General features: G+C 46.1%; 2 protein-coding genes across 3 annotated transcripts in view; one reads left to right on the forward strand and one right to left on the reverse strand.

Annotated features, from left to right (window-relative positions):
* The first annotated feature begins 1,095 nt into the window (after nt 1-1,095).
* Nucleotides 1,096-11,627, forward strand: LOC113591539 (semaphorin-7A). Of its 2 annotated transcripts, none has more exons than XM_027032072.2 (14): nt 1,096-1,617; nt 1,929-2,074; nt 2,571-2,612; nt 2,983-3,081; nt 3,278-3,356; nt 4,069-4,176; nt 4,644-4,783; nt 5,729-5,907; nt 6,614-6,728; nt 6,899-7,076; nt 9,000-9,115; nt 9,572-9,717; nt 10,628-10,671; nt 10,970-11,627. In XM_027032072.2, exons 1-14 carry the CDS (start codon nt 1,509-1,511, stop codon nt 11,317-11,319), a joined length of 1,851 nt encoding a protein of 616 aa, XP_026887873.2. In that variant the 5' UTR covers nt 1,096-1,508; the 3' UTR covers nt 11,320-11,627. The 2 variants fall into 2 exon arrangements, with proteins under 2 accessions (XP_026887873.2, XP_026887874.2); XM_027032073.2 differs by having other exon boundaries at nt 3,281-3,356.
* A 3,251-nt stretch (nt 11,628-14,878) lies between these two features.
* Nucleotides 14,879-22,150, reverse strand: part of LOC113591534 (AT-rich interactive domain-containing protein 3B-like) — a 29,948-nt gene continuing 22,676 nt past the window's right edge. The window contains exons 5-9 of the mRNA XM_027032066.2: nt 19,504-19,687; nt 18,474-18,745; nt 17,296-17,565; nt 16,984-17,073; nt 14,879-16,731 (exon numbers count right to left, since the gene is read on the reverse strand). Coding sequence (XP_026887867.2) covers nt 16,553-16,731; nt 16,984-17,073; nt 17,296-17,565; nt 18,474-18,745; nt 19,504-19,687 — 995 coding nt within the window. The 3' untranslated portion in view covers nt 14,879-16,552. The remainder of the gene's footprint in view (nt 16,732-16,983; nt 17,074-17,295; nt 17,566-18,473; nt 18,746-19,503; nt 19,688-22,150) is intronic.

Genomic DNA, 22,150 nt, shown 5'->3' on the forward strand with positions numbered 1-22,150 from the left:
TAATGCTTGATAAGAGTTCTCGGGCCCACTGCAGTCTCACTGGCTGTGCTGCTGCCGTGAATATAAGAGGATATGTCTGTTTGCAAAACGTCGCACTCGGGCTAATGCAGCTATATCTGTAATAGAATAAGCCTGATATTATTGTTATTGTTACACAGTGCGTGTGTGTGTGCCTACAAATTAACAAAAGAAAAGAACCAAATACGCAACCTCGTCCATTTAAGATGACATAGACTAAAAAAGAACATGGTGAGAGCTAAGAGCACCGTCCACATCCTAAGGAATGTCTGTCTCTGCGACCTGGAGTGTCTGGTGCTCTAGTGGGGAGGCCTGCCATGTATTAGGGGTGACCTCGGTGTAAAGAGGGAACGTCAGCATACGGCCCGACGAGTCTGAACAACTTCAAAAGCAGAATAACCCCATTTGGTGAAGGTCATATTTAGAAAATGTTGGAGCGTCGTCTTTTGCGTGCTTATTTACCCCCCCAAAAAATTAACACGGAAAAAAAAAGCAACTTCAACCTTATAAACGATGAGACTTAAAATGTTTATCAAATGCCAATTATTAAAGAATTTTTATTAAATAATTGTTATTGCTGAATTGATTTAGTTATTTATACGTCTAGCATACACACACACACACACACACACACACACACACACACACACACACACACAAACCCTTTCACTCAGACACCGACATATGGAACATGATCCTGTCGAATACAACACACTCACAGGAAATGAGGAACCACTCCTAGAAAAGGAGACAAAACACTGGTGGTGGTTAAAAAAAAAAAATATTACATACCTCAACTGCTGGTGATGATGACGACGATGATGATGACGATGATGATGAATGGAGGACTGGTGAATCTATGGAAGTCGTTTTCAGATTTTTGAGTGACACTACTTCTTGTTAACGTTTTGAAAGGGTTTGTTCTTCAACAAATGAGACAGTCTGATTAAACAGATCGGCTGTGCAGTTTTACTGCTCGTGTGCGCCATTCCTCCTGTTCGCGCCTTTGCATGGACAACGTCTCCCTCTAGAGGATGTGCGATATTGCTCCATCTTTAGCAGAATGCTGTAGAAGTCGTAAATGAACAGGGGTCGTGTACGTTCCGTCGGTTATTGTTTCCTATTTCTAGTTATTATTTCTATGAGTTATTATTTATATTATTTATATTCTATTTTTTAAAAAGGTCGTCTGTCATTTCAAATTTGGTCTGAGACATTTGAATATGAGAATCCAAAAGTAATCCAATGTTTCAAGGGGTGCGACACTTTTCTGAAAATTGTTTTCAGAGCCAAAGAAACGGTCAGTGCGACTTCTGTTCAACTGATTTTCTATTCTGAAAAGAAAATCGAACAACGAAATTAGATGCAAAAAATAGAAACAAACAAACAAACAAACAAACAAACAGTCTGACGTGTCAAAGTGTGTCGTAAAAACCAGTTTCCTCCTTTACGAAAGAAGCCTGACAGCACGATCGCGCTTTAGATCCACAATGACCTTCCCAGAATTATGCGTATCTCTGTCTGTGTTATGGATTACACCTTGCATCTCCACACACGACGGACATCATAGCGAAGTGAGGATCAAAGTCAACCATATTCGTAAGCAGAGTTATATTTATACATATCTGTTTCAGGTTTAACTCAGTGCTTGTATAGTATAAAACAGAATATAGACTTGACTTGATTGTTGAGACGTGGTCTACGAATTGCACTTATCTCTTTCTGTCTCTGAAATGTCTCACTTCAGAACTTCGTTAGAATTTGATATAAAATTAAACTGTCGAGAGCGGCAAGATTGTTGCCGTGCGCAGCACTCCTGCGACATTAGACAACTGTTTTATGGCTCACTCTTTTTCTTTTTCCATTTCTTTTCACTTCTATCTCTTCCACTCTCTCTCTCTCTCTCTTAGATATGCCATTTCCTACTCTACAGTTCCCAAACCCACAGATCAACACTATGGTGAAACTAGTCAAGGACCCCAGTGGCACAAACATATATGCAGGAAGCCCCCAAGGTTTATACATCTTTAAGGGTGACTCGGGAAAGCTGGCCCCGGTAAAGCAATATCAACATTTGTCTTTTTTTCCCCCTCCATGCCGTGCTTTCTGGACATTGCTTTATTCTTAATGATGCAGCTCTGCATAACACTCCAGGATGTATATATAGTATTGAGATTAACCAAGCCAGCACTCACACTTAAGAACAGAAAATAATCGGAGGGCCCATTTCTCTAAATCAGTCTGATTACCTGCACCGGAACTGCTAAGAGAAAAACGCCTACTACCTCATTTTCCCTTTGTGTGAATTTTGGTCTTGTGGTACATAAAATTAAACCATTTAAAGGGTATGGAATATTCAGCTCATGATGGCACGGTTTAATTAAAACATTTACAAGAGGTCCATGGGTCCTGTAGACAGCGCCTGGTCATAACACCACTGCCCCTAACTGCCTTTCTTGAAGTCTGTTTTGTCCATTTTTATATAAGGGATGCGTCAGATGTTCTTACACAAATGAAACTAAATATATATTTATCTCTTGTTCTCATGCCAGGTACATATGCCACTATTTGAGAGTGATTGCCATGGCAAGCCAGTAAGTTCTAAGATTCTATAAAAGTTCATTTGTAATGAAAGTGCAGGTAACTACAGAACTACAGCTTTGAATAATATGGTGGTGTAAAGATCTGTGGTCTGGGGGTTTTCTAGTCTAACATTTCAGCCCAGTCTTCCAGTTCCTGTTCTTGTCATTGGCAACACATGTAGGTCAAATAATCGTTGTTCTGCAGGTGTTAGGTACTTGGTGAAGGTATACATGATTCAGAGAGCATCAGGCTCTATTTTTGGTCTGGAAATAAATTTACTCCAAGAAATTACTTTTCTTCCAAACCAGCACTGAATCCAACAAATTTGGTTATATAAAATATTGCTGTGCACTGTTTAATTTTTGCCATGGTCATTTTTAGAATTGTGAGTATATCATCTCTGTCCTGGACGAAGGGACCAACGGGAATTCATTGTTTATGTGTTGGACGGGAGAGAATGTGAAGAAATGCTGCAATGTGGTACGTACCCAGCGATGTAGTTTTGAGTACAGGGCAGAGTAGCATCTCAGAATAGGGTTTGGTTTTGTGAATATTGTGTTTTTGTGATTAAAGTGGAACGGAAGCTGATCCTTGACTGGGTCTTGTATTCTAACAGCCTTTATCAACCGCATGAATATTCGTATACTAACAATATGCTGCTATTTTTTTTTCACAGCAGAACTCAAACCATAAGCATGTGGACTGCTTCATTATGGAAACTAGAGTACATATTAAAGAGCCATCTTTGCATATTGGTAAGGAAACTTTCAGAAGTAACTTCTTCACAGAATAGAGTGTTTCCTTTTTTAATTACGTGTTGGAAGGGTGAATCCTGTAAATTGCCCACTTGTTGACGAGGTGGTAGTATTGGATTTTTTTAACGTTTAGTAGATCCTGTTGATTGGCTGTTCAGCTGTGTAGATATAACAGGTCCTCCAGCAGGCTAAACGATAATCATTGGGATCTGGGAACATGGGCTACAACACATCTAGCTTACAGTAGTCATACGGCATAGGGCACGGAAGAGCAGTTAATAGGTTGTCTTATTCGCTGACAATTACTGGGAGTGAATCTTGATTTTTTTCTCAGAACGTTGTGATTTTAGGTGTGTTGTACCCCGATAACCTTTAAATGTGTATAGTAAGCATACAGAGAAAAGAGATTAGCAAATCAATATAGTAGGACTGTACAAGACACTTCTTATTTACACAGTACACAGTCTTTATGAAATACTGAAATATAACGACTCACTATATGTAATGAGCTATGTATAAAATATATGCGAAAGGGGCCATAATCTTAAAAAAAAATACATGTCTATAATAACCAACATGTATAAAGAAGCTCCCCTGCAGCTGTATTAAAAATGCCTAGTACCGTTGAAGCCCTAAAGCCTTAACAGATCTCTAAGAATAGCGGTCTCTGCCTGAAGTTGTGTTCTCCCTCTTCATGTGTGTCGCATGGCAGGTGGCATGCTGTTTTTCACCTTCTCTGGAGTGAGTGATGATCAGGGCTCTGTTGGACTCTACAAATACACAAACAGCAGCTATACCTGGCCGTCGTCGAGCGACAGGGGTGAGAAGCTTGCGTTTACTCCCAGACAGAAGCTGCAAGCCGTCTGCCATTGGCATAAAGAGACCAACCAGGCCGTCATTACTGAAGGAACCTCCTATACTCAAATGCCCTTGAAATAAGTCGCTGGCACTATGCAGAGTGGTAGCTAGTAGCATTAATCTCCCGGTGATCTCCTGGTAGCTAGTAGCATTCATCTCCTGGTAGCAGGGCAGTGTTAGTTCAGTGGTTAAGGTACTTGCCTTGTAATTGTAAGATTGCTGGCTCAAGCCTCACCACTGCCAAGTTGACACTGTTGGGCCCCTGAGCAAGGCCCTTAACCCTCAATTGCTACTCAGTCATAATTGTAAGTCGCTGTGGATAAACGCATCAGCTAAATGCTGTAAGTGACAGTTAGTAGCATTCATCTTCTGGTGAAATATCTTTGAGATAACTAAGCATGACAATTTTTGTCTTTCATTGGGATTCAGAACAGAGATACATAAAAATCATAGCGGACAGAGGCAGCGGATCACTGAAGGGTAAACTGTACTTCCTATACATAGAGAAGAACACCAACCCAGACCCTGAGACGCCACTCTGGATTCCCAGAGTTTCTCAGATCTGCATGGTGAGAAGTCAGTGTATATTTTGAGACTGGTTTCCATCCAAATGTTTTTGTTCCATTTAGTTTTATAGAGATATACAATATACTGAAAAAATCCCCTTAAAAAGACACTCTAAACCTTTTTATGCAATGATGTAAATATTTTAACCCACAGTTCTATGGTTTCCTCAAGGAGTGTATGTTAATGCCACTCCACATTTGTAGTGTATAGGTGATACATAGTGAAGTCATTTCATAAGGTTACTCAATTCTGTATTCCTGTAATGGTTTATCAGTAACTGATTGTGACATTAGTTCAAGATCCGCTGATTTGTGATCGTTATTTCCACTATCAAGTTCTTTTCAGTCACTGTATTATTGTATTGACTTCAACCAGGAACTTCTCATGCTTGTACTTGTACTTATAAGGAAAAGAAACTTACAGAAACTCCAGAGTTGAACCCATAATAGGCAGTGTTGTACTCATTTAACTCTAGAACGTGTCATTTTTACCCTAGGTTTTCTGCTTTATAGAGAACTCCCACCTCTTATTACACTAGCTTTTCCCCAACAAAAAGTTTTCCCCAACTTTTTATTACATAACCACATACTCACTTGGAAGTCCACACTTCCAAGAGTGTTGCACCAACACTCATATTGCAACTTAAATTAGCAATGAACAGAGCTAGAATAGGCCTTAGAATGAATCAGCACCTACTTAATAGAGCTGTGCTGTACACAGATGGTGGCCAGTTCAAGCATGTTTATATTTCAAGTAGCATTTCTGCTCTCGCCCGGAACACACGTGCTTCCACTGCTAAAGGTGCTTAACGGTCTGGTGTTCGGGTGCACCGAGGCGCTGAATCGCAGGCGTACCTCCGGTCCAGGATCCGGAGAAGCATTGGTTGTAACTCTGAAGACACTCTGCTTTGTTTAGACTGCTGTAAATGTTTTCCGCACCTCTACCAGGACGACAAGGGTGGCGTTAAAAACCAACTGCAGTTCCGGTGGACGTCGATGCTCACCGCTCGCCTGTTCTGCGGAGACGCGAAGAAGCGAATCTCGTTCACAGAGCTGCTGGATGTGGCCGTGGTGGAGACGGAACACTGGAACAGCACTAAGATCTATGCCCTCTTCAGAAATGAATAGTAAGACAATGTGGTTACACATTACACGTGCTCCTTAGCTCTTTCCCGATAATGGCCCCCAGATAATTCGTCCGCACATTCTCAAACGCAACTCCCAATGTATTCAAGCAAATGCAACGATTAGTGAAACGATTTTGCAGTGCCAGTTCTTTGTGAAGATCCAGTGGGGGTTACTCAAGCTGCCCTTTCTTAAACTGGAGTGTAGCCTACTGGCATCTAACAGTGTCACTGTGGCAATGACTTGCTTGCATAACGTTGGACAGACCGAAGTGTCATCCACGGGTCCAGGTGGCCGTGGCGTCTGTGGCCTGTCGAGTTCTTAGTTCTCTTCAGCTTAGTAAATCATTCATTTGCTTTATTTAAAAGACAACCAGCAAACACTATCAGAGTGAATAACAATGAAAATAACTGTTAAGGTGATAAGGTGATACGTAGATGATGGGGAAGTAGAACACTTCCTTTACTATGTCGAGTTCACGAAGCTGAGTTATATCGAGAAAGGACCACAGACCCTACAATAGGGTCCAGTGTCCAGCTGGATGTCTTCTGTATGGACACGGTGCCTAGCTGAATGGTCTCATTTCAGTTAGACTGTGCTGCTGGTAGCAGTTTCTTTCTGTTCCCTTAGACAGACAAAATTAAACCCTGAAAGAATGAGTGTGTGTTTGTGTGTGTCTGTCTGTAAAACTGGTAATATCATCCACAGCAACTTAAGTGCCATTTGTGTATACAAGATGGCTGACATCATTTATACTTTCGCAAAGTCCAAATTCATAGAGAAGGATGAGATGCCTGACTCTAACTTACACCGTCCTGGAGAGGTAGGCCCTTGTCTGTAGTACAAAGACAATGTACAACAGAATCTACATTATATACAGTCTATATTGAATTTTAAAGTTTCAAGTCGGACTCTAGCAGAACTTTTGTTAAGAGTACACACGTGGCAGTATGAAGATCCCTGAAAGCACAGCTGTCTGTGTGTTTCTAACAGTGTGTCCCAGGCAAGAATTTCCCTCCCAACTTTTTGAAGTTTATGGAAAACCGTCCGGAGATGGAGGACTGGGTTAGACCGGCACGCGACGCTGTGCTGATCAGCCACCACCACCAATACACCCACTTGCAGGTGGACCATGTGGAGGGTAAAGGGACCGTCCTCGTCATTGCGCTAGGTAGGGAACCCTTCCCACATCCAGGAGTGACATGTCTTGTGAGTGTAATGATGTCTGACTGTGGTTGAGAAACGCGGGGCAGGACGCAGAGGATGAAGACACCCGGTAGCAGGTTTTACTGGTCATGTCGTGTGCTGGTCTCTGTTTAATCACAGAGGCACATGAACACTGAGACCTGAGGTGCAAAAGAGGATTTATTTATCAAATGGGCCCTTGAATCAAAAAACTCTACATGTCCATTTACTGTTTTTTCCCCCACATTCTACCAAATGAAAACAATAATATAAAGCATTATTGTAAGACTTATTTTTAAATGCTCACAGGTTTACATTTTATGGCATTTAGCTGATGCTTTTATCCAAAAGCGACTTACAGTTATGACTGAATACAACTGAAGCAACTGAGGTTTAAGGGCCTTGCTCAGGGATCCAACAGTGGCAATTTGGTGGTGGTGGAGCTTGAACCAGGGACCTTAAAATGAAACGAAAAACTAAAATTGCTGATTACACAAAAATGGGAAAAGGCTGATATGTTTTTTTTGTTGTTTATGCAAGGGCTCAAATGACACTGCACATCACAACACTGACACTTCAGTGTTGACATCTCGCTGGATAATGTTTAGTGGGAACTTCAGTGTGTTTTCCTCAGCTCTCCTGGACTAGGGTTAGAGATCTGAAGACCTAACTATATTCTAAAGATGCGGCAAGGTCACTTGTTGGAATACAGGGGAAAGCTCTCCTTCTTTCATAACGCCAACCTTCTAGACTGTGGTCGTTATGTGATTGTCATTGGTATGGTGAGGACTGATGTGTGACCAGCTGTGTAAGTGTAAAAAGTCCTGTATTGCATATTGTTGATGTCAACAAATGAATGGATCAAAAAAGTTACAAGCCAGAATTTCTATATCACACACTCACAGGCTTTATTTCTGTAATCCTAGCCAGTAACAGCTGACTCCAGCTTTTCCACCCAGTGTTGTAAAAAGCAACAAAAGGCCACAATGCAAACTGTGGTCAGTCCCACTATGACCCACGTCCACATGGACGAGTGATTAGCTAAATCACATGGTTGTGAAACACATGAACCAGTGACACTGAGCTACAAAAGACAATAACTGATTTGTGCATCGCCTAACAATTATGTATTCAGGACATGTGGGGTTTCACATTCGGACTAAGGCCTGTTTAACTATTCAAAACATTTCCTGGAATACTCACACACACACACACACCTCTTTTATGTAAAAAGTGAGATACAATCTTAGCACTGGTGAAAGCAATGCCCAGATCTCGTGTTCCTTCACAGCTTTAGGGTCAGTCTTCCCAGGACAGACCTAACTCATTGATGGGAACAGTATTCATGTTGGCTTTCCTTTTAATCCCAAGTTCTGTTCTTTAACACATCTGGGGTTTTTGGAACTCTCCAAAAGTACCTAAAGTCATATTTCTGCCCAGGTTATTTTAGTTATTGTTCTTTAGAAGTCTATGTGTACAAAGGTGCGACTATAAACGGATATTACCCTGTTCCTTGAGGAACACCAGCATGTACGCACAAGAACATTCATTCATTGCACATAATTATTTTCAGCCACGAATGATAACTGAATGATGTTAAGTATTTAAATAAATACATAAATATATCAATTCTGTTGTTCTATACCTTTGAAGCTTGCACTATTGCTTTAGTTACTTCCTGTAATGGGTGATCAGTAGAGGGTGGGACCTTTCAGAGTAATGCTTCTCTGTTTGGGGAGGTGTGCCCACTCTACCCAAACCGATCCAGCTCAGTACGTGTTAGTTGTCTCCCTGCGGGGGTTGGGGGACATGCAAGGACAGGGCCCAGGGCCACGTGATTGCGGGACGGTTTGCCAACTTTTCTTAATTGTTTTTTTCTCTTCTTTTTAAAAAAATCTCCTCACCTCAGAGAGCGGCAGGGTCCATAAGGTCCTGGAGCAGGATGGGGAGGCCTTCTTCATTGCTGAGTACCAGCCCTTCACATCTCCGACCCGCGTGCAGAGCATGCTGCTGGACAGCTTGACCGTAAGCAGCTCCGCTCTCACGTGACCCAACACGCTCAACCCTGCTATGGTTACGTGCAAAAAAAACCAAAAAACCAAAAACCCAGCAGAACATCCATACGGTTTCAAAACAATATAGGAAATAATACATTTTATTTTATTTCTGATATACCTGGATGCTTCACAGCTTAGAGAGACATTTTAAAAACTGTTGGGCTGCTTCCATTTCCCATCTAATTCACTTCCGTTATGAAGTCCGCTAACACGTTTTAACCAGGGAGGCGAGGCATGGTAACGACCCGAGGTCGCCCAAACCACCTCCTTAACGTGGCGGGCAAGCGCAGGCCGCCGGATGAGTTTTTATCCGTCATGGTATAAACGACGGGCAAAGCGGAAAGGTGGCATCCGGAAAGGCGAGCCACTCTCCCGTCACGGCCGGCCGCGCCGGCTTCAGCTTGCCCGTCTGTCCTTCCTGCAGAAGCAGCTGTACGTGAGCTCGAGCAGCGAGGTGGTCAGGGTGGAGCTGAGGAACTGCAGCCTGTACGGCACACAGTGCTGCTCTTGCGTACTGGCCCGAGACCCTTACTGTGGGTGGAGCACATCCAGCTGCTTGCCCGCTAAGAAGTAAGTTCTGACCTACACCCGCTGACACTTTTTTCCAGTTTTAAAGCAGGTCTTCGAGGAGAAGGGGAACAGCCAAAGCGTGTGGGTTTGTGTGTGTGTAATAAAATAAAACGCTGTCATCTTCCAGAACAGCATTAGAAGATCAGGGCTTTTTGAGCAGGGAGGTTTAGGGGAAGCAGGGTCTTCTGTGGTAAGTGTGTGGCCTGCTGTTGTTTTTTCTTCCTTCCTCTGTTGTAGGGAAATGCATCAGCTACAGAAAAGAGGAAGTTGTGCAGCACTGGCAGTCTGCACCGTAGTAACAAAGTTCATGCGTGCACTATTTCTGTTTTGAGAGGACATTTGTGTTTTAAAAAACCAAAAAGGTCACAGCTGTAGTGCACAGTATCCCCACGTACATGCTGGTAGTGGAGTGTGACTATATTGCACATCTAAAGTCGAGAGTAATGAACAGCTCCTTTGACCCAGAGCCGTTCAGACTCAACAGATGACGTTTATTCATATGACCTACTAACACTTACACCCACACTGATGTTTGTCAGTATCGTTAGGTCCTGTTATTTAGACCACAGATACACTCCTTCCTCTACAAGCACGCCACGTTTACCTGCCACACTCAAAGTCTTGCTTCATCCCACTTTGTCAGCCTGTCTGTAAAGTTTGTTTTGCACACCTGTTATTCATAGCAAATCATATCCGTAACCGGATGCCAGTGTCCAATACAGACATGTTAAAATGCGTCACAGAGAGTATTAGTTTCCTGGAGTTGAGTACTATAAGGACACAGGAATTTATGACACACGGGCTGAAAGGTGAAAGTGTGCGAGTAAGACGCATCAGACGTGACGGAAGTGCATCCTAATACAACAAACTCGACAACAAACTAATTTCTGCATCTTTTTTTTTAAAATAGACATTCAATTCAGGACCTGGATGGAAACTGCTCTGTTTGTCAAGGTGAGTCCAGTGTTCCCACAGGTGCTGCCAGGTTTGTAACCAAGGCGTCAACGAGAACGTGCAGAATTGGTGACAAAAATACACCGATGTTCATATAGGTTGATGTTCATAAACGGTCACAAGTGTGAAAGCCAGTTATGAAGCCCTTAGTCGGCGGGATCAGAGAAGCGAGTTACTGGGCAGTTCCGCATGAGTGGGTGTGAGGGATACTTCTCCAGGATGTCCATACAGTGTGTGATGACTGATAACCTTGACTTGATATGCTGACGGGTATTTGTCATACGTTTCATCTTCTCAGAGCCCTCCAAAGCTTTGCTGCAGGACAAACCCCAAAATACACCACCAACCAAGATCATCACAGAAGGCTCAGAAGTCCACCTGAACTGTCCTGCACTCTCCCACCATGCATCATACACTTGGTACCAGGGAAATAGGAGGAGATTCTGCTTCTCCACTCGGCAGGGCTGCCTTTTAGTGATAGCCAACGTGAGCCAGGAAGACCAGGGGACCTACCGCTGCCTCGCCACCGAGAACGGGCAAAACCTTCTGCTTGCCTCTTACAAGCTTAGCATTAACAGCGGCCCCTGCGCGAGAGCGACTCCTCTGGTGTCAGTATGCCTTCTGCTCCTGCTCTCTGTGATCTGCTAGCACTGTCTGAACCAGTGCAGTTGGGACTCACTTCTGTGTATTTGAAGAGTCCCTTTGTAACCAAACCGCCGTGGCGTCGGCCGCGCTGAGCACTGCGTTTGCCCCCCGTTTCCCCAAAGTGCACCAGTGCTGCCACCAACTGCCCACACAACGTTTCCCCCAAACGGCGCCTGTGAATGGCACCTTCCTTGCTCCCGGCTTGCACGCTGGGGTCTCAGACTCGGGCATTTGTAAAGATAGGTGGAGAGAGACAACTGCTTTGTGACAACTGCTGTAAAAAGCGCTGAATAAATTAATTTGACCTTCTGGATGTGTGGTGGTGTGACAAACCACTGGGTTCTCGTATTCAGAGCATGTGGGTGTTCTCAGAAATATCCACCAATTGTGTTTGAGAGAGCACTGATGCAGGGCCATGGTGTCAAAGCATGATGCACTATGATGGTAAGGAAATGTAATTTCACAACCATAGAGCCTTCACACCACTGTGAACCGGTGGTCTGCATCATCACCTGGGCCTCCACAGCTTAGTGCAACGGCTCCTGCTTGTGGTTTTGGGGGCAGACTGGGGAATGGAAACCCCCCGCCCCCCCATGACCCACAATGCACCACAAATAATCCCCTCGAAAAGGCGCACCTTATACTCTCGTCTCACCACTGATTCCTGTTTAAGAGCTCATTTACAGTGTGTGTTGGGAGAAGATTTGCCCTCCAACCCTGGTAGGGAAAAAAACTAAAACACTTCCTTTTCACCAGCATGCATAGTGTGGCACTACATAACGGGAAGCAAAATGTGAAAAACCTGCGGAAGTTACTTAAAAAGTCATGCACTTTAACATGAGAACAAAGCAGCAGTCCAAAGATGCAGAGCAGAGGTGAACAAAAACCCAAAGCAAAAGCACACGTCAAAGACTGTTTATAAAGTAAACCTCAACAAAAGATGCAAATGTTCAGTTCTGAGAAAAATAGAACATTACTGATGTGAACATAACAGAATGCTTCTCAACCTCTTATTATTACTACTATACAAGTAAAGGATGCTTTACAAAATCAAGTCTACTTTAAAACTTTACATCTAACCGACACACACCAGTGAGGAGCGCCTGCCTTTCACGTACCCTCAACCAGAGAGCTCAGCCCCCTGTGGGGCCAGCGTCCGGCGCAAGAAAGGGAAGAAGGACAACACCCAGGGCAGAGCACCATCTACCACTGGACATGGAGGTGCACACACACACACACCCCCACAGCAACAATTTAAACCAACTGACCTGACCACCATGGTTTTTTTGGACTGTGGGAGGTAATTGGAGACGCTGCAGGAAACCCACGCTGAGAGAACGTGAAAACTCCACCCGGCTGGGAGATGTGAAGCGAGACCCTAGTGGTGGGACACAAAAGTACTGACCACCCAGACATCCTGTAAAGAGGGTTTGGGCTAGCTCAGTGGTTAAGGTACTGGACTATTAGTCACAAGGTTGACAGTTTAAGCCCCACTTTAAAGTTGCCGTTGTGGCCCTGATCAAGACCTTTAACCCTCAGTTGTTTTCTGTCAACTGTAAGTCGCTGGATGAAGATGTCAGCTAATATGTTGTAATTACCTCCTGTTTAGTCTGCTGATCCCATGCATGGGAGGGACTGTGGGATGGTTTCAAAAGCACTGCTGGTCAGTCTGAAGTCAACAGAACAGTGACTCCGTTAAAAAACACACGCTTGCTTTAGCAGACCAAAGAGCAGAGAAAAACAAAACAACACACCACACCACACACCAGAGCAAGATATAAAGTAAAACTTTATCATGTAACTGTGGAAAGCCCTGAGAACCATAGAGTTTAATATTACTGATGTGAACAAAACTGAACTGTCAAAAAAAATCACCTTTTTGAGGGGAAACAAAAGTGCTCCGCTTTTAAATACAATCAAACACAAACCAGTTTAACGAGCATTCACATGGGTTTTGTCCTAAATCTTGTTTAATTAGAAGAGAAACCCAACATCAGTAATATTATTAATACATCAATAATAACATTGTAATAACAGTACAAAAATATGCACAAAGCTCACTGCTCAGTTTCCAAATGGAGCATTGTACAACTTTAAGCAAAAAAACAACAACAAAAAAAAACTAACAAAAAAACAAAACAAAAAACAAAAAAAAATACCACAAATAAACCAAAAAGATAAATGAGGTATTCCGTAACCACTTGCATATGCATCTATAATACAGAGAATAAGTATATAAAAACAGGAGCGCTAGAACGGCAGCTGAGCGAGACTGCACTGTCCCCTTCTGGACGAGAGCATACACTGCGCTGAAACTCATCTCGCCTCGGACTCGGAAGATTCTGTGGCTCAGTGTTACACTATAAGTCTAAGCAATGTCCACACAGAGGAGCTCATTCTTTCTCTTGGTCTCCCTCACTCACAGCGATCATTATATAGAACACGCGGTGGTGATTTTTCCAGAACACATTTAGTGAATGATGACGTTCCCAGAGACAAACGTAACCAGTAGTTTCAACATCGCCCGATTATCTGATGTGCAAATGTGCACCCACCACCACACACAGGAGATCTCTAGAGCAAGGAATTCAAAAATGTATAAATTGTATAATCTGGGTTCAGTATTTCATAAAAATGAAAATAAATATGCCTGATATCATATGTAAACCTGATTGTGGTCAAACTTAAAAAGGTCAAATTCTCTTCAGTTTGATTAAATACCCAAGAGTGCCTCGACATTCCATGCTGGCGAAATATTGGAACCCGTTCTGAGCTCCCTGGCAATTAAGGCAGCTCCACCCACTTTGTTACCGATGCGGCGGGAATTTCACTGCTTTTAATCACAAGTGCACGTGAGCATCGCTTATGAATATTCATGATCGTGGAAGCCACCATGTGGCAGCTCATACACTTGGGAACAGAGCTTCAGGTCATCTCCCAAAGGCAGCCTCGAATGCAAGCCTGACGGCATAACGCGGGAGAGAGGAGAGAGAGAGAGAGGGAAAAAACAAAAACAAACAAACACGGGGGGGGGGGTCGTCCCTCAACAAACGCCTGCCGTTGCATTGTGCTTCCATTTTCCCCAGGCGCTGACTCACCAGACAGTCTGGCGAAGCTTAAGAAAGGCATCGTTTTTATGCTCATTAAACAGCTGCATAAGGTATATGATCACTGTCCTGTTCGCTTAGTTCTTCTATGTTCCTTTAAAAAGATCCTGGTTGGCTTCCTACCAAATAATATTTTATTGTTCAAACGAACAAACAAAAACAAACAGCAAAATCTCTCTACATGTAGCCTGTTACAGGGGTTCTGTACCTTACGCCCATGTCGTTCCTGTTAAAATGCACCCAGTTGATTAACTGCAGGGTCAAAACACAGAACCATACAGCCCTCCGGCCTCCCCAGGGCCAACTGCGCTGTACTAAACCATGCAAGTGCAGGCAGTTCACCGAGGTGGTGGAGGGGGGTGGGGTGGGGGGGTAACATCCTCCAATGAACTAAAAGGAAAAGTGTTTCAGTCCTGTGCCCACAAAAAGGGGAGGGGGGGGCGGGGCATAGGGAAGTGGCCGAGCTGCTCTTTGGTTTCTAGCAGTGCGAGGTAAGCAGGGCAATCCAAATTTGGTGTCAAACGAACACCTGATTGTACAAATGCAGCACGTAACAGTCATGTCTGACGCACGCCGAGTGGTGGAGAGAAAGGGGAAAGATCGGTGGGGCAGAAGACAGAGAAAGAAAAAGAAATTGGAGTTTGGAGCCCCGATCAGGCAATCTGGAGTGAGGCTTGAGTTCTGGATCAGTCCGCATGTTTTCCCATGGTTATTGTTGCCATGGCAGCACGGGGTACGTAGTGTAGCTCTCCAAAACACAGCCTGAGGTATCCTTTAAAAACATCCACCTTTTGTGCATAATTCTGAATAATGATTGTTTGTTTTTTTTTTAATTTAAAAAAAGACCATGTGACTCCAACGAAAGACGTCACAATCCTTCCTGAGAATGTCGCCAGAGACAAATATCCTTGAGGTTGGAGGTCAGGCGTTCACCACAGCATGGCTGACCCTGAAAAGCAGACTCTCTCCCTGCTCTGGTGCGAGACCTGCACTAGGCTCAGACACCCTAACGCAGCAGACTGGTTTAAACGGCTACCTGTGATGGACAGGGGAGCCGCTGGTTGCTTCAGCAACCACTGACTGCTCAAACATCACGTAGGTGCCCCAGCATCTAGGCGGCGTGCCCTAAATCTTTCGGATCGCGACACCTTCACCCAGCCTATCGTCCTTCCCGAGTCTCCGTTGGGTCCCTGTTCCCCACTAAGCCACAACATTGACCCGAGATGGCTTGAATGGCTCAATGGAAACCAAACTTGAACCTTAAAACGCCGTCACACAAATCCCACGCCCTTTTGCAGGAAGAGACGCGGGGAATGCCGTATCCTGCCTCGGTCAGCTGCTGTCGTCCTGGCGACGTCCGCAACGGCACGGGTCGGGTGGCAACGTGACCGGGCAGGTTTCGGCGAGGTCCGGGAGCGCGGCTGGATGTGGCGCACTTCAGCCAGAGGGGCGGCCCCATCCCGGAGAGGCACACCACAGTGGGCGGAGCAGAGCGCATTCCTATGAACACTATAGTGCAGCGTTGTGGTGTCTCATCTACGTGCCGTGAGAGGGTAACGCATGCATAGCAACATGAGTGCTGAAAACACCTCTTCACCTGATCCTGACAAATTCAAAAAGACTCTTAAAAAAGAAAAATAATGAATTCAGCTAAAGCATTTATGAGGTAAAGCATCTGTGAGGTAAAGATAATATTCAACCACTGTGGATCGCTCCATTTGAGGTATGTAAGAAAACTCGAGAGAGGAAAAAAAACAAACAAACCCCACAACAACCCTAAATTCAGAATCAGAAGTCAAACAGCAAAAAACATTTCCTAAATAAAATCTTCAAGTTCCATCATGAACACCTGTCAGTTGATTTTGGCTCAACACCCTGATTGTGTTTAGCGTTTTCCTTAGCACAGTGATTGTGTGTGTGTGCGTGAGTGAGAGTGTGTGTGAGTGAGAGTGTGTGTGCGCGCTTGCTTGCTTGCTTGCTTAAGTATGGCAAATATGTCTGAGCGTATGTAGCCAGCCAAGGCTGACAGGACAAAAACGAGGTACTAGTTGTGCAACAGTTACGATTTTCCAAACATCCATGACTGGTTTGTTCCGGAGACGACGCCAAGCTGGAGTGTCTCGCCTGGGCTAGGGGGAGCTGCCGGTGGGCGGCTCCGCAGAGCTGGGGGCCTTGGAAGTGGAAGAGGAAGAGGGGGAGGGGCTGTGGCTGGGGAAGCTGAAGGCGGATCCAGGGCCCGCCGACGCCCCGCCCACTGCCGTGGACACGCTCGCAGCCGCTGCTGAGGACTTCTGTGCAAACAGCGTTCCTGAGGGAGAAAAAAATATCATGAACACGTTTATTGGCATGAGTATGACAGCAGAAAGTGAACCGTGTCATTCTTTACATTTACGGAGTCTGGCAGACGCCCTTAACCAGAGCGACGTACAAAAGTGCTTTGTCGTTTCCTCACAGAATGCATCATACCCAGTACAGTAGGTTAGAGGTCAAGATACCGCTGAACTAGAGTGCTGAAGGCCGGGGCTGGACGCTGATGTCCGGTGCTGCATGTGGGGCGTACCTGAGTAGAGTACGCCGTTCACCTCCACAGAGACGCTGATGCTGGCCGCTCCGGTGGAGGAGATGCTCATGGCGAGGTCGTGCTTGTCGTCTGCGGAAATCCAAAGCACAAACAAAGCTTTGAGGGGTCAACCCTGGTGGAACAAACCCCCTTCCACCGTCACCGGGTGGAATAAACCTACCCCATCCTCCGTTATCCCATGGAACAACCCCGCCCTTACTCTGTCATCCAGTGGGACAAACTGCTCTCCTCCATCACCTGTCCCCTTTCATCCAGCTCGTGGTACAACCCCCACCCCCAGATGGTACTGACCCTTTGGTGGCATTCCCAGGCGCAGGTTCATGGGCATGTGGGTTGCCATGGCGAGCAGGTTGTGCTGGAAGGCTTGCTGCATCAGCCTCTGCTGCTCCTCGGCCAGCCGGGCCATCTTCCTCTCGGGGCCCTCGGGTGCCCCGGGGCCCGTCTCCAGCTTCTCCCGCAGCTGCTCCAGAGTTGCAGCCCGGGCCAAGCCGGCCACCTGGGGCCCCAGGGCCAGGGCGATGGACGGGGCCCGCTGCATGAGGAGAGAGGGGGACGCCTCCTCTGGGGGGAGAGGACGATGGAGACAGAGAGAAAGAAAGGACATACAGACAGAGAAATATTTTTACTGCATTTCTATAAGCAGTAAAGGTCATGTTTAATGAAGTGATCAGACCAGTCTCATACCAAATCAATGCGACATCACTTTGCAAACAGCATTAAGAAGTTAAAGAAATGAAATGGATCCATTCTCTTCATATTAACACCATAAACGTGCAGCTCAGAGCCAAAGTAAACAGAGCAGCCTCGCCCCGATCCCCACAGCCATCCCCAGGGTGAAGACGTGGGACCCGTCTGGGGCTGGAACTGTGAACGCACTATAATTAGCTGTAGAGAATCGCCTTCAGGCTCTCAGCTCTCTCACACACACACACACACACACACACACACACACACACACACACACACACACACACACACACACACACACACACACACACACACACACACACACACACACACACACACACACACACACCTCTGCACCCATCCATACTGAGGGTGGGGTTGCAGGACTGAGAGCCCACTAATTACAAATCAGGATTCCAGGACTAAACTGGGAAAAACAAATGTGAGCCACACTGCATTTACCAGTGTTTGCGGAGCAGAGGGCGCTCTTGTCCAACACACTGAATTTGCAGCGGCCAGCGCGGCCTTGTTATAAACGGCAGTTAAACTTAACGCATGATCACGAGCACGTGCCTTCAACTCACAAATACGATGACACAGTGGGAATTTTCACCAGATAAATGCGGACCTCTTGCCTGCCAAGAAAGACCGTAAAGCAAGAATTGCCAAAATACAAAATGAAACCAACTACATAAACGCAATGTCTGGCAACCAAACCGCTCTATGGCAACTCCCCCCTTTAAAAGGTGTGGTAGCTGTTTTAAAAGTCTACGCTCACTCACCGTGACTTTTCTTCAGGGAGGGGCCGGGGGAGACCTGGAGCCCGTTGAGCGAAGCCGACGCCCCTGCCCCGGCACCCAGCGGGGGCAGGTGCATCTTGTGAGGGGAGAGGATGTGGGGGGCAGTACTGTGGGAGGGGCTAAAGCGGAAGAGGCTGCTGCTGTAGCTGGGGCGCCGCCCCTCGCGCCGGTTGCTGTCGATGGCGGCCTGCAGCTCGGTGGGGGAGCTCAAGCCTTTCCGTGCACACTCGTACGGATACAGATACTTCATGTACCTGAAAACACATGCACATGCAAGTGAGACACTTGGCAAACGATGCTTTGATGAGATTCAATGACTAAGTCGTGCCGGAGGAGTCGTTTACTTCACTGACTCACTCGCGGCGCTGACCAGTCTGGGGATGCCTTCTAAATGGAAGTCCTGAACTCCAGCTATCTGAAGACGGGTAGCTACAGAGATGACTATAACAATGATTAGTGCATGATTACTATATAATTCACATCTGAAAGACTGTATTGTCATGGAAACTGCTTGAGTAGGACTTAAAAAAAAAAAAAAAAAAAAAAAAGAAGCTAAAACTGCTTTGTGGTTTCTGAAATTGTCATTTTCATGTCCTCATAAATCATGAGCTTTCTGGAGTGTGTAGCAGGGATGATGACACAGTGGATCAATACCCAGAGCTTCCAGTGCTTTAGATCAGGGGAATGGACACGCACAACAAAGAAAGAGAGGTAATAAAGGGGGGAGAGAGAGAGAGAGAGAGAGAGAGAGAGAGAGAGAGAGAGAGAGAGAGAGAGAGTGTGTGAGTGAGTGCGCGCGTCTCCCTCTCTCTATCTATCTCAGGTCCAATTCACCACAGTCATGGGAAACACTGGCCAAATGAAATCAATACATCCATGCCATCAATACATCCATGCCATCAATACATCCATGCCATCAATACTCCGCTCCAGTAGGATGTAAAATAAATGAAAAACAGAATGACACAGAAAGTGCGAGAAAACAGAAGGAACTCTGTGCGCGTCTCCTTACTGGGTGCGGAGTGTGAAGGCGGCACTGGTGATGGAGGTTGGGAGGCTGAGGCCCTTGGTGATCTCTCTCCAGATCTTCTTGTTGATAACCTCCACCAGGCCTCCCTTCTCTGTCACCAGCTTGTACAGCATGTGCAGGTCCAGCACCTGTTTGGCCATGATGGGGATGCGGTTCACCGGTGTCCCTGCAAACCCATGAGCGCAACACAAGTTCACGCGCCGGCACACACCTGGAGCAGCGGCACGTCCTAAACATCAGAACTTGACCTTTTTAAAATGCTATAATTACCATAACATTTGTCCAGACAATCATGCGCATTTTTTTAAACACGACTTGCAAAAAATGTCCATCCTGCTCCCAACCAAAGGTATTTCAGAGGAATCCTTGCACAGCCCAAATGATTCAGACACAAATCAGAAAGATGAAGGAAACAACTGCTTTGATTCTGCCTCAGGTGTGCATTGGGTGTTCCCATACGAGAGCACCACTCGACAGCTACCCTGTAGCAAGGGGGGGCGAAGAGGAGAGAAACACGTTTGAAAAATGCTTTAGCCAAAACAGGCCCGACCTGGAGAACAGGCCCTAATGACTGTGACGGTCACGCATCAGACTTCTGATAGTGCATTAATCGCGTCAGGAGCTTACAGTGAGGTCATCAGGAGCTGGGGCAGGGGCAGGGGCAGGGCAGAAACCCGCCCCACCCTCTCCAGCCCACTGCTCCGCCTGTCCACCCCCATTGGCACCGTAGATTACATAAGGATCGAGCGGCGTCGCCGATCCGCAGCCCGAAGGCGGACCCGAGGAGAGAGTGCTATAAATGGGCCTTATCTGGAGGATTGTGAATATTAAATCCACACACACACACACCCACACACACACCCACACACACACACACACACACACACTCACCCACCCCTCTCTGCCCTTGGCGTGTAGCTGCACGTGCGCCTACGCAATGCAGAGGGAGCAGTCTTAGTCATAGCCACTAAACAGGGGCCAAGGGCAGACATCTCATCTCTGCAGGGTCCCATTCATTCAACCTAAAAAGGATTTGAGTGTTATTACACAGGCTGCTATGAGGTACTTGAACACTGGAAACCAAAACCCACCAAACCAACCAACCCGTCTAGTTAAGTATGGCCATGTACAACGGAGACCTTACAACCGTGTCACGGGACTTGCAGCGCCTCGGTTGCCTTCGGAAATGGTCACATTAACCTACACTCTCTAACAATCGTCCTGTGTAGATACTGCTCCATAGATACCCTGCCCCCACAGATGCAGGTCTGCAGATACCCATCTCTACACTACTGTTTGAGGAGGTAACGCAGAAAGCCTGTGAATGTGTCGTCTGCCCCTCCCCTGTTACTTGAAGGGTGACATCATATCAGAGTCATTTTCAGGGAGGGGTGGGGGGGGTAAGTCATTAGCGCAACGTGTGAGCGCGCGTGCGTGTTTGGGCACAAGCGCCGCCATGTCCAACCACTCGGAGCACACACTCCGCGGCGCCGGAAGAGTGCGCTTGTGCCAAGAGACTCGTCACTCCCGCATGAAACAATTAGCGCGGCCGCAAAAGGGTCAGAGGTCAGCTCGGGGGGGTTATTGACGTGTGAATTAAACTGCAGGTCAGCAGGACACTACGCCGTCGGCCGCCAGCAAGGTCTCCACACCCACGGACACGCACAGGCGACTCGCACACACACCTCCCAACGCAACACACTTATGCATTCACACTGCCTACTGTGAGCCTTCATCCTCATCCACTGTATATTGGTATGATCTGTGTTTATGGTCACCTTGTTATACAGAAAAAGACCAATCATTCTGACGTAAGCATGATGTAAATACATTTTTGTTGCCATCCGTGGTGGACCAGACGCCATCCGGGTATGGACTACTTAGAATTAAACACCGCCACGTGAGACAACTACTGTGATGAAAGGTTTACTCCAGAAGTGCAGTATTGACATTGAGTATCGACAAATATCTGCATGATCTACGATCGATTTAAAACTGCATAAAACATACAGACCAGTTTAACTGGTCTTCGTAAAAATGATTTCCTATAGTTTATAGGAAACGTTTGGCCTCAAGTCTACGCTCTGCACGTACAAATGAGCCCTACATCAGAATTTTAGTCATCAAGCCAAACTTCCGGCTGTACAGACAACCCTTTTACACACACACACACACACACACACACACACACACACACACACACACACACACACACACACACACAGTGTCTGCTATGGAGACAGTTGCTTTAGAAGTGGGACCTCCTGCAGGTACGGGTTAACAGTTCACTATTGGTTAATGGGCCTCCAGCACTACAGAGAAGGCCGTTTTAATTGGCCGCAGGCTTTCTGGCCCATCATGCCCTGCCTGCCTGATTTTCCCCCTGGGTGCAGACCGATCAGGAGCAGGGAGATTAATGGCAGCTGGGGTCGGAGGTCAGGTGGGTGGGAAGCAGTGCGGTAGGGGCCCGGGCCCCACCCCCACCGATGAGGCCCCGCCCGGGAGCCACGGCAATGCTCTGCAGCAGGAGGGGGCGCATGGAACAACTTTACAGAGTGAAAGAACACCCTAATGCTACTGAGAGAGAGAGAAACAGAAGAGTGAAAAGATGTGTGCCTGTGAGCACGTG

The sequence above is a fragment of the Electrophorus electricus genome, chromosome 4, assembly GCF_013358815.1.
Source record: "Electrophorus electricus isolate fEleEle1 chromosome 4, fEleEle1.pri, whole genome shotgun sequence".
NCBI lineage: Eukaryota > Metazoa > Chordata > Actinopteri > Gymnotiformes > Gymnotidae > Electrophorus > Electrophorus electricus.